This window comes from Amblyomma americanum, chromosome 1 (assembly GCF_052857255.1).
Source record: "Amblyomma americanum isolate KBUSLIRL-KWMA chromosome 1, ASM5285725v1, whole genome shotgun sequence".
Taxonomy (NCBI): Eukaryota; Metazoa; Arthropoda; class Arachnida; order Ixodida; family Ixodidae; genus Amblyomma; species Amblyomma americanum.
In genome coordinates this window covers 549,556,790-549,569,220 of record NC_135497.1, presented here as the reverse complement: position 1 = coordinate 549,569,220, position 12,431 = coordinate 549,556,790, and the positions used below count along the sequence as shown (strand labels likewise).

General features: G+C 48.4%; 1 protein-coding gene and 1 long non-coding RNA gene across 4 annotated transcripts; one reads left to right on the top strand and one right to left on the bottom strand.

The window, feature by feature from the left end:
• Nucleotides 1-3,512: 3,512 nt before the first annotated feature.
• LOC144116323 (uncharacterized) lies at nucleotides 3,513-3,886 on the top strand. Its single transcript, XR_013311844.1, has 2 exons — nucleotides 3,513-3,752; nucleotides 3,854-3,886. It is a non-coding gene; the product is annotated as an uncharacterized LOC144116323 (long non-coding RNA).
• A 2,525-nt stretch (nucleotides 3,887-6,411) lies between these two features.
• LOC144116322 (uncharacterized) lies at nucleotides 6,412-10,075 on the bottom strand. Of its 3 annotated transcripts, XR_013311843.1 has the most exons (4): nucleotides 9,388-10,075; nucleotides 8,420-8,617; nucleotides 8,091-8,193; nucleotides 6,412-7,025 (listed from the first exon to the last, which is right to left on the bottom strand). XR_013311843.1 is itself a non-coding variant. In XM_077651067.1 (3 exons), exons 1-3 carry the CDS (start codon nucleotides 9,455-9,457, stop codon nucleotides 6,598-6,600), a joined length of 696 nt encoding a protein of 231 aa, XP_077507193.1. In that variant the 5' UTR covers nucleotides 9,458-10,075; the 3' UTR covers nucleotides 6,412-6,597. The 3 variants fall into 3 exon arrangements, 2 of the variants coding, with proteins under 2 accessions (XP_077507193.1, XP_077507194.1); XM_077651067.1 differs by lacking the exon at nucleotides 8,091-8,193; XM_077651068.1 differs by lacking the exon at nucleotides 6,412-7,025 and having other exon boundaries at nucleotides 7,233-8,193.
• Between the last annotated feature and the right edge of the window lie 2,356 nt (nucleotides 10,076-12,431).

Here is a 12,431-nt window from a genome sequence, read left to right as displayed (position 1 = left end):
ATTGCGTTGCTGTCACATAACTTTGTATGACGTCCCATTACATCGTTGTCACGTGACTTCATATGCATTGGGTGTTCGAATCGCGTCCGGGTCCCCAAACTGTAGAGGGACAGAGACTTAGTCCCCTACAAATTATCGGAGCCCAACGCGGACTAAGCGAACAGGCAGGGAAACAGGAATAAACCGCATTTTATTCTACGCCGCTACCGGCCCCACGTAGCCAACGCGAGCGCATGTCACGAGCTGAGACAGTGCAGCACTGTTCATGATGATAGTGCCGCCACAACGTCGATTGCTTCGTTTTCACGTGACTTAGTATAACATCACATTACATTGGTGACACGTGACTTTGTATGACGTCCCATTACATCGTTGTCACGTGACTTCATATACATTGGGTGTTCGAATCGCGTCCGGGTCACCAAACTGTAGAGGGACAGAGACTTAGTCTCCTACAAATTATCGGAGCCCAACGCGGACTAAGCGAACAGGCCGGGAAACAGGAATAAACTGCATTTTATGCTACGCCGCTACCGGCCCCACGTAGCCAACGCGAGCGCATGTCACGAGCCGAGATGGCGCAGGACTGCTGATGATGATAGGACCGCTACAATGTCGATTGCTTCCTTGTAACGTGACTTTGTAAGGCATCACATTACATTGCTGTCATGTGACTTGGTATGACATCACATTACATCGTCGTCACGTGACTTCGTATGCGTTGCGTGTTCGAATCGCGTCCGGGTCACCAAATAGTAGAGGGACAGAGAGTCCCCTACAAATTATCGGAGCGCGACGCGGACTAAGCGAACAGGCCTGGAAACAGGAACCAACACAATTTTTTTCTACGCCGCAATCGGCCCCACGTAGCCAACGCGAGCGCATGTCACGACCTGAGACAGTGCGGCACTGTTCATGATGATAGTGCCGCCACAACGTCGATTACTTCGTTTTCACGCGACTTAGTATAACATCTGATTAAATTGGTGACACATAACTTTGTATGGCGTCACATTACATTGTTGTCACGTGACTTTGTATGCATTAGGTGTTCGAATCTCGTACGGGTCACCAAACTGTAGAGGGACAGAGACTTAGTCCCCTACAAATAATCGGAGCCCGACGCGGACTAAGCGAACCGGCCGGGAAGCAGGAATCAACTGCATTTTATTCTACGCCGCAATCGGACCCACGTAGCCAACGCGAGCGCGTCACGAGCGGAATCGGCGCCGCACTGCTGATGATGATAGTGCCGCTACAACGTCGGTTGCATCGTTGTCACGTGACTTAGTAAGACATCACATTACATTGCGGTCACGTGACTTGGTATGACGTCACATTACAACGTAGTCACGTGACTTCGTATGCGTTGCGTGTTCGAATCGCATCCGGGTCACCAAATAGTAGAGGGACAGAGAGTCCCCTACAAATTATCGGAGCGCGACACGGACTAAGCGAACAGGCCGGGAAACAGGAACCAACTGCATTTTATTCTATGCCGCAATCGGCCCCACGTAGCCAACGCGAGCGCATGTCACGAGCTGAGACAGTGGAGCACTGTTCATGATGGTAGTGCCGCCACAACGTCGATTGCTTCGTTTTCACGTGACTTAGTATGACATCACATTACATTGGTGACACGTGACTTTTTATGACGTCACATTACATCGTTGTCACGTGACTTCGTATGCATTGGGTGTTCGAATCGCGTCCGGGTCACCAAATAGTAGAGGGACAGAGAGTCCCCAAAAAATTATCGGAGCGCGACGCGGACTAAGCGAACAGGCCAGGAAACAGGAACCAACTGAATTTTATTCTACGCCGCAATCGGCCCCACGTAGCCAACGTGAGCGCATGTCACGAGCTGATACAGTGCAGCACTATTCATGATGATAGTGCCGCCACAACGTCCATTGCTTCGTTTTCATGTGACTTAGTATGACATCTCATTAAATTGGTGACACGTGACTTTGTATGGCGTCACATTATATTGTTGTCACGTGACTTCGTATGCATTGGGTGTTCGAATCTCGTCCGGGTCACCAAACTGTAGAGGGACAGAGACTTACCCCCGAATGCAGAAATGTAACTTGGCTCGAACTTAACTTCCATCGGTCTCAAGTGAGCTCCATCGTGTTTCATAAACCAAACTCGGCTTGAAGTGCGACTTGCAACCGGCTTGGCTCGATCCTAGTGCGGTCCAACTTCAAGTCGGCTGAGGAGCTTGCTTGAAGCTGACTTCGTTGTATTTTCCAACATGGCCACCTACCGATCGGACGTCGCGCGGAGGGTAGCTGCGTTCGAGTTCGCTTGCCACGCCATGGACGTAGTATTTTCTGAGGCCATTCGTTGCCGAAGATTCCACGGCCAGCGTTACGAGATCGGGGGAACCCCATGGAGCCCTACGACGACGAGCAGTACCTCGCCCGCTATCGGTTCTCCAAGAACGCCGTGCGGGAGCTGCTCACCGTGTTGCCCCTGCGTGAAAGTCCCGACAACAGGGGACAACCTGTTCCTCCGATGCTGCAGCTACTCCTGGCTTTGAGGTTTTATGGGGCCGGTACTTTCCAAACCGTCACCGGGGATCTGGTGCGGATTTCGCAGCCCACGGTGTGCCGCGCAGTTGGCAAGGTCACCTTGCTGATTGAAAAGCACCTGCGCCCGATGCTGGTGCAGTTTCCAGCCGTCTCGCAGTTTGAAAAGCTGATGCGGGACTTTTATGAGATCGGTGAATTCCCTGGTGTGACCGGCTGCATAGATTGCACGCATGTCCGCATCAACAGCCCGGGTGGTGCAGATTCGGAAGTCTACCGGAACCGCAAAGGCTATTTCTCCATCAATGTGCAGGTGAGCAATGAAAATTGAAATTCTCTGAACAGTTACCACTGTTCAGCTCATTCGTATTCGTTCGCGTCGTGTACGTGCTGTCATTTTATTTATTTCCCCGCGGTGCTACGAACGTACAGTCACAAGATTACTTGCCCGAAAGACGCGGGTTCGATCCCGGCCGCGGAGTTCACATTTCGATGGAGGCGAAATGCTGGAGGCCTGTGTACTGTGCGACTTCGGTGCACGCTGAAGAACCCCAGGTGGTAGAAATTTCCGGAGCCTTTCACTACGGCGTCCCACATAGCGAAATGTGTCTCTTCGGAATATGCGATCGAGGCCCAGCATTTTGTTTTAGTACTGCTTTATAATGTAGCTTTGTACTCCATGAAGAGGGTAGCTTCGTTCTCCATGCTCCATGAAGAGTAGCACTACATTCTAGGCGCTATATTACCACGCAATCACTGTGCAAATTCACCGCAAGGAAGGTTAGTTAATGTTTTCAATGACAGTGCATGACAAAGTTGACAAAGCTTGACCACACTTTCGAGCTGTGGCATTAAATCAACGCAGTATTCCTTTATATGTGCAGGTGCCAAAAAGCCCACATAAAGACACGGAATATGGTCGAAAGGACATTCGGTGTCTGGAAGCGCCTCTTCCCTTGTCTGGATATGCGGCTCCAGCACAAGCCGAAACAAGCTGCAGTGATCATCACAGCGTGTGCAGCCCTGCAGAACTTTGCATGTTTGATGAAGGAGCCACAGCCTCCTATTGAAAGCGCTCCCATCCAGGACGCTCCACCGGCTCGCACCAGCACGACAGCAGCGAGGCGGCCAGAGCACCTGCCACCTGTTGATGCTGTCAGCGACAGCTTGTCGGGAATGCAGGCACGACGGGTGCTCATCCAGAAGAGCTTCACATAGGTAAGAAATGCACAGTCCTCAACACTGTCCCATGCATTTTGAATAAAGCATGTTTATAATGCGCACTTGCTCATGCTACCCGTATCCCAACTTTTGTGCAGGAACTAAAGAAATGTTAGAGCAATGGGAACGACTAGCAGCAGTTCAAGCGGCGGGACGAAGAGGTCGACGAAGTGCAGCTGGGGATCCTGAGTGACTCCTGAGAGTGTGCTCATCATGACGCTCTCTGATCTACGACCGCAGACCTTCACTGCGAATACACCCCTTTACACTAGAATTTTTTCTCAGCTTCGGAAGCTTTTAAGTTGCGAGCTTGTTGCATTAACAAACTGCTACTCTTCCACTTCTAGGTTCTGCATTTCTTGCTATAGTGTTCTATTTCAAATGCCATTTTTCAAGAACGCTGTATTGATCTTGCAGAGGCGAATACCAGAAAAGCTCTTGTTGACCCTGCTGCTGAGGGTCTTAATGGCGCTCAGTTCATTTGTTTAAGAGCTGCTGCCTTGGCGGCTTTGCTTACACGCATGTGAAAAATTACCAGATTTGGTAAAGTACAACAGTTAGGCCTTAGGTGGAGCAGTCGCAGGGCTTGTGCACCTTTCCACAGAGCAAACATTTGTGTGGCTGCTTTGGTAGCGGCATGGAATTCAGGTTCCTCACAGCAAGTAGTTCTGCTACTTCGTCTTTTCTACTTTCACCCGGCTTGCACTTCAAGCTTGGGCTCTTGCATGTCTTCCATGTGTTGAGTATAAATTTGTTTTTATGTCACAATTGTAATGACAAAGAAGTGCCCATGTGGCAGCGGGACTGCTCTCGGCAAGCGCGTGCTTCGGGTTGGTGCTGCTGGAACCGTTGACTGTCTGTGAACGCTGTTCTGCGCTTTGTACTTTCTGCCCGGAAAACCCATTGCACAATCATTAATTTCAAATATCCCTTTTACAACAAAACGAGACGTTCCCAATTGCCTACAATGATGAAATTCCAGATCACTGCGAAGTTTTGTTTTCTGGCTTGCCAACAGAGGTGTGTTATGAATCAGTTATTAAATTTCTCACTTTTTTTTGGCTGTATTGAGGTAAAAAAAAACATGAGTGTATTCTTTTCATTTGGTTTGCTTTCAAGATGGTGTAGAACGGTCGAACATTCAGCTATCACACTGGAGCCTTCTTTTCAAGGAACGATGCTCGAGTGGTTTGTTGTGCATTGTTGCTCTCTCTCGTCTCTGTTCAAAGTGGGAGTTGGTTGTTGTCATAGTATGGTGCAAAAGGTCAATTCTTTAGGTCTGAAATGGGCTTCCTGACATGATCCACATGCCTCGTCCAGCTCAATCTCTTACAACAAAGTTGCATAACGGGCAGTAACTGGCACAGAGAAAGAAGCGAAAGAAGCAGCATATGTGCGGAGAGGATTCCAGGCATTGTTGTGTCATGGTGAAACATACCAACCTACAGTGTGTGACCTGTGAGCATTTTTAATTTCCAAGTGTAAAGGTCATGGTCGTACATAGAACTCCTGTAACTGTTGCTAAGGCTACACAATCTGTCTGCGAGCAGTTGCACTCAATATTCATTGTTCTCGAGCCAAATGCACCTGGTGTTTGTTAGGTGCCTTGCTTTGCATGGCTGAATACAAACCCTAGATCATAAAGTGAGTCGTCATGAGCCAACACCAACAGTTAGTCGAGATCATTGTGTGCGGGCACTACTGATGTTTGGGAACGCCTTGCTGCTGCAGTCATGGTGGACCACTGAAAGATAATTTATGACCCCAGTAGTGTTTGCAACTTTTTGTTTTGTGGGTTCAATCAATGGTTTGTGACATGACTAGGTAGCTACTTCTAGCTCGCAAGTGTTGTAGTGAAATCTTTTACATGCAAACACTTGGACTAGCGGTTCTTTTGATTTGTACATGCAGTTACTGGTTGGCTGTCACAGCTTAAATCTGGCTTTGCATTTGAGCCGGCCTTCTTGGAACTGTGCTGATTCCACTCATCGAGAACTGGCATGTTTTGAAATTGTTACATGGTTTGGCGGGGTTCGAAATAGCAGAACGTGGGTGCCATCAGCAGGTGTTTTTTTGATGCATGCTTCTTTATAGTCTTTTTTGTCATGCCTAGTGCGGCTTGTCACAGGAATGTGGTGGCCATATTTTTGAAGCAATAGATTACTTCAGCAAAGCGGGAGGCTGTGGCATTGTATTGACTCAAGTATGGGCCCACCTTGTAGACAGCATAGGAGGAATCGCATTCTTTAAGGGTTTCGGTTCTTGAGTAGGAGACACTAGCTGCGAGGGTTTAGGTTAGATGAGACAGCAAAGACAATGGAAGGAGTAGAGAGCGGTGTTGGCCTTTGAGCATTTATGTGGTGTTGACTTGCGTGAGCCAATATTGTTGACTTTTTATACATGGAAACTTTAACAATGTGGCCTGCAATTTTCTCTACTGGTTGGTTTTGCAAGCAATGCCAGGGGAGGTTTTTCCTTCCTAGAGCAGCCATATTTGTAGCATACAGCAATGCGTATTTCTATGAATAAATTGCTGTTTGCATACAAAGATCCATATAGCCATAGCAGCATAAGTACCACGCAACCATCCTACCTGCCTCCTGCTATGCGATAGCTTGTCAGACTTGCATGCAAGGTGGTGACGGGGCTGTATGTCTGTTCCCACCAAGTCATGTGCTTAAAACGGTACATGTGCAAATGAAGTGTAGTTATGTGGATTTGCCACATAATATTTGTGCAAGCATTCACACAGCATTCCAGTTTCATTCAGTCATAGGCACCGTTTATTCTGGTGCCTCTCGCAGCCTACGAAGCTGTTCAAGTTTGATTTGTTTTTCAATTTCTAAGATTTCCAATTCCAATTTTTTTTCTGGATATCAAGGAGTTTTTTCTCCTGCCGCTCTTGCAGAATACTGTTGTGGTCCTCTCGCATCAGCTGCAGACGCAGTCCATGCTCTTCGCGCAGTAAGGCCGCTCTATAGTCGTTCTCATCTGCCAGAGACCTTTCTAAAAGGGCCATCCGCCCTCTTGGAGCCCTGCCAGCGTCACCGGTGGCCACTGCTTTAGCAGTAGTGGGACCAGCGGCAGCTCCAGAAGCAACTGTAGCACTGCTGCAGCCTGCCGCAGCTGTGCTGGAAGCATCAGCAGGTTGCACAGCAGGAAAAAAGAGATTGCTCTCCTGCTCAATTGCTTCTGGAGTTGCCCCACTCTTACCAACAGCAGCCGCTGGTGACTGCTGCTCATCCACGAGCGGAGGTTCCCAGTCGTCTTCTGTAATAAAGAAAAGGTAAAAATTAGTTGGACAAATCTAAGCTTACAACACATTAGCTGTCTGCCTCAACAGCACAGATTGTTGGGTCAATTGGTGAAGAGACATAACGAAAGCTTTATAATGTTCTTATATAAGGCACCACTTGCCCTTCTCGGCGCCAAATAGCTGCCGTTGTTTCTGGGGGCCCTATTTTAGTCATTCTGTTTTGTTCTGCCATATTCCTCACCTTTCACTCTGAATTATGCCTGATGACCTCACTTTATTTTTTTCTGCTGATACAGTAGTGATAGTCACGCAGGCCCCGAGTTTTACACATGTGGTTATCCTCTAACTCTGCACCTGCAGCTTTTTTGCTCATTCAATGGGTTTCTTTTCAATTTTAGTATATTTGCTAGTTTGTACTCATGCGTGTCCTCTGGCCCAGGGAGCCAGTTATATGCCCTTCCTTTCTTCAAAATCATCAGCGTCTAGAACTTTGTCAATGCCAATGAACGCCGACAGCTTTCACTTTGTATATCCTGGAGTAGCTGAGCTAATCCACTTTCATTTTTTTTTTTGCAAATGTTTCCTTGTAATGCCTACCTGCTTGCTTCGCTGCATATATGCGACACCAATGCCAAGGTGAGGCATACAAGAAAGGTGACAAATACTGCAGCCTGAGCCTGAGGGCTACAGAAAACATGCGCTTCGAGTGAAACCTCTGCATTGCACAATTTCCTTGAAACTAGCAGCCAAATTCGAAAAGGCTTTGAGCATTACATATAGGCAAGCTGCACCATTATTCACAACAAGAATGTTGTTACCTTATCCCTGGAGCACCATCATGTACAAGTACACAGAAATATGAAAATTTATGTGAAGGAGTGCATGCATAATGAAACTGCATTAAAGTTGGCATTCGTTTAAAGTGAGGCAGGAATGGCAAACAAGACTCAAAAACATCATCAGGAGAGAATGTCATAATGAATGCAGTTCAGGTTGCAGCACTGAATGCTTGCTCCCTCGGTGTCCGACGGTTAACCAACTCCTCGCCTTCCGCTACAGGAACACAGCATACCACTCACATGAATATAAGCCGTCAAGTCAAAATGCCTTCAGAGTGCTGTCCAACAACATGCAGCTTGGAGCAGGTCATCCTTTCGCACTGTCAACCAATGCAGCCTTTATCTGCACAAACATTCAGCCAACCACATGTAGAGCAGCTTTCCACAGTGTTGTATTAAATGAGATTTTTATAATTTGTTGTAGATGAACTGTACAGTCCTCATAGCAGGTTCAAGGCAATAAAAAACATTGAAACAGCGTCAATTGACAGTACACGCTGCCGTTGTCATCAAAGGAATATAAAGAGAGGAGTGCTGTTTTTCTACAACATGCAAAGTGCTTTCTTTACCTGCATAACGGAATTCTTCATTGCCTGCTCCATCCACCATTGGCTGCAACAATCTTATAACAGGCAAACTTGCCACTGGTGGCAGGTCGATGCCTCCATCAGAGTCAGTCTGGTTGCCTACCCTGGTCATTATGTGGCTGGCAACAGCAATGACTTGCTCACTTTGAGCGCTCACAGTGCATTGAGCTGACCCTCCTCCTGAAAAGAAAAGACACCGCACACAGTGAAGCTACTCTTAATTTATAGACAATGCGCCATTAAAATATTTTGTTCATGAAGTGCCACACAAAAGCAACCAAAGGCACACCAATGCATGCAACTGTGTGTTGTTTTCGCTACGTTTTTGTGCCACCCGTCCCAGCAGTGCCAGGAATGAGTAAAGGTAGGTAGCTGTATGTACAGCCTTCCGGATATTCAATAGTACCAAGCAACTGTCAATAGCGCGGCAAGTTTCCTCATGAACATGAAGGTCGCCAGTGTAGACACTGTCTGGTCTACGGTGCACCCAATTTGGCTTCGCGGCGCGATAGTATGCGAATGGCACCAACTCCGAGCAAAATCGTCCGTTGTCAGTTCGCTGCTGGCCAGGCGCGAGCCCTCCGTCCCACTGCACTGCCCGCTCATCGTAGTCTTCTATGCAGCAGAAATCGCATGCCTTCGTACTGACTTGAATGTAGCAAACATTCTCTGTAGTTTTTAAAAATTACGGAGGCTGTACAGGATACTGCTTGGGCATTATTTACACGATTAACGCAGGCTGCATTCATCTGCGTTTGTAAATCAAGCAGTGTACACTGCACCGAAACGTTATTACGTGCCCATTTACGTGTTATCACACTGTTCCTAAAAAACTATGCATTCCAGTACACGCTGCTTACGCAGACCCAAGTAGAATAATCATGCCCTATCCATGGCATACAAAGCATGCAGGAACAAACATTTGTAAACGGCCTGCAAGCCGCGCTCACCTGTCTTGTGGCGATCTCTCTTTTTCCTCGCGTCCTCTTCCTTCGACTTTTGTTTAGGTTGGCCCAGCATTTCTTCACCTGATTGGGGTCACGTCGGGTCACCCCGTGATTGCTGTTAAACAGCCCGGCAATTTCCTTCCAAGTGGCGTTTTTTTTTTTTGCCAGCGACGACACATCGGTTTTTTTGCACTCTTATATGCCGACGTGCGTTAACAAAACCCAATAACAATTCCTTTTCCTCGAACGTGAACTGAGGCGCTGGTCTCCACTGGGAGCAGGAAAAGCATGGGAAAAACTGGCTATGGCTCAACTAGGATTGGCTCAATGTGGAGCACGTTGCCAGCCAAAAACGTCAATCAAGTGGAAGCAGCGGGTAGCACTGAAATGTAGTTTTTATTGTTAGCAATTTTATGCAGGTCACTCACACCTAGTGCCTGTTTATGACTGCTGAACGAGATGCGTTGTTTTATAGGAGCAAAATGGGCATTATTATAATAGATTGTTCAATACTCTCATCCCCAGACGAGCAATGCGCCCTCGCTTTCAAGCACGCGCTTAACTTGACGAAGCAAGTCAGGTTGAGCATCTATGAAACACGAAACCCAACTTGGCCGTTCTGAAGCCGCCTTGGTGCTTCGACTCGACTTGCCGAAGTTGAGTCGAAGCGCGAGCCAAGTTACATTTCTGCATTCGGGGGTTAGTCCCATACAAATAATCGGAGCCCGACGCGGACTAAGCGAACCGGCCGGGAAACAGGAATCAACTGCATTTTATTCTACGCCGCAATCGGACCCACGTAGCCAACGCGAGCGCGTCACGTGCGGAATCGGCGCAGCACTGCTGATGATGATAGTGCCGCTACAACGTCGGTTGCATCGTTGTCACGTGACTTAGTAAGACATCACATTACATTGCGGTCACGTGACTTGGTATGACGTCACATTACAACGTAGTCACGTGACTTCGTATGCGTTGCGTGTTCGAATCGCATCCGGGTCACCAAATAGTAGAGGGACAGAGAGTCCCCTACAAATTATCGGAGCGCGACACGGACTAAGCGAACAGGCCGGGAAACAGGAACCAACTGCATTTTATTCTATGCCGCAATCGGCCCCACGTAGCCAACGCGAGCGCATGTCACGAGCTGAGACAGTGGAGCACTGTTCATGATGGTAGTGCCGCCACAACGTCGATTGCTTCGTTTTCACGTGACTTAGTATGACATCACATTACATTGGTGACACGTGACTTTTTATGACGTCACATTACATCGTTGTCACGTGACTTCGTATGCATTGGGTGTTCGAATCGCGTCCGGGTCACCAAATAGTAGAGGGACAGAGAGTCCCCAAAAAATTATCGGAGCGCGACGCGGACTAAGCGAACAGGCCGGGAAACAGGAATAAACTGCATTTTATGCTACGCCGCTACCGGCCCCACGTAGCCAACGCGAGCGCATGTCACGAGCCGAGATGGCGCAGGACTGCTGATGATGATAGGACCGCTACAATGTCGATTGCTTCCTTGTAACGTGACTTTGTAAGGCATCACATTACATTGCTGTCATGTGACTTGGTATGACATCACATTACATCGTCGTCACGTGACTTCGCATGCGTTGCGTGTTCGAATCGCGTCCGGGTCACCAAATAGTAGAGGGACAGAGAGTCCCCTACAAATTATCGGAGCGCGACGCGGACTAAGCGAACAGGCCTGGAAACAGGAACCAACACAATTTTTTTCTACGCCGCACGCGGCCCCACGTAGCCAACGCGAGCGCGTGCAACGAGCCGAGGCGTTACAGCACCGCTCATGATGATAGTGTCGCTACAACGTCGATTGCATCGTTTTCACGTCACTTAGTAAGACATCACATTACATTGCTGTAACGTGACTTGGTATGACGTAACATTACAACGTTGTCATGTGACTTCGTATGCGTTGCGTGTTCTAATCGCGTCCGCGTCACCAAACTGTAGAGGGACAGAAAGTCCCTGCAAATTATTGGAGTGCGACGGGACTCAGCGAACCGGCCGGGAAACAGGAACCAACTGCATTTTATTCTACGCCGCACGTGGTCCCACGTAGTCAACACGAGCGCATTTCCCGAGCCGAGGCGGCGCAAGCACTGCTGATGATGATATTGCCGCTACAACGTCGATTGCTTCGTTGTCACGTGACTTAGTATGACATCATAATACGTTGCTGTCACGTGACTTGGTATGACGTCAAATTACATCGTTCTCACGTGCATTGGTATGCGTTGCGTGTTGGAATCGCGTCCGGGTCACCAAACTGTAGAAGGACAGAGACTTAGTCCCCTACAAATAATCGGAGCTCGACGCGGACTAAGCGAACAGGCCGGGAAACAGGAATCAACTGCATTTTCTTCTACGCCGCAATCGGACCCACGTACCCAACGCGGGCGCGTCATGAGCGGAATCGGCGGAGCCCTGCTGATGATGATAGTGCCGCTACAACGTCGATTGCATCGTTGTCACGTGACTTAGTAAGACATAAGATTACATTGCTGTCACGTGACTTGGTATGACGTCACATTACAACGTAGTCGCGTGACTTCGTATGCGTTGCGTGTTCGAATCGCGTCCGAGTCACCAAATAGTAGAGGGACAGAGAGTCCCCTATAAATTATCGGAGCGCGACACGGACTAAGCGAACAGGCCGAGAAACAGGAACAACCCGCATTTTATTCTATGCCGCAATCGGCCCCACGTAGACAACGCGAGCGCATTGCACGAGCTGAGACAGTGCAGCACTGTTCACGATGGTAGTGCCGCTACAACGTCGATTGCATCGTTGTCACGTGACTTAGTATGACATGACATGACATTGCTGTCACGTGACTTGGTAAGACGTTACATTACATCGTTCTCACGTGACCTTGTATGCGAGGCGTGTTCGAATCGCATCCGCGTCACCAAATTGCAGAGGGAAAGAGAGTCCCCTGCAAATTATCGGAGCGCGACGTGGACTAAGCGAACAGGCCGGGAAACAGGAACCAACTGCATTTTATTCTACGCCGC

What these genes read in the sequence shown, in the direction of transcription:
- LOC144116322 (XM_077651067.1), bottom strand. Translation starts at nt 9,457, where the DNA reads ATGCTGGGCCAACCTAAACAAAAGTCGAAGGAAGAGGACGCGAGGAAA. An exon ending in GAGAGATCGCCACAAGACAG is followed by an intron (nt 8,618 to 9,387) that starts GTGAGCGCGGCT and finishes TTTTCTTTTCAG; the next exon opens with GAGGAGGGTCAGCTCAATGC. An exon ending in TGAAGAATTCCGTTATGCAG is followed by an intron (nt 7,026 to 8,419) that starts GTAAAGAAAGCA and finishes TCTTTATTACAG; the next exon opens with AAGACGACTGGGAACCTCCG.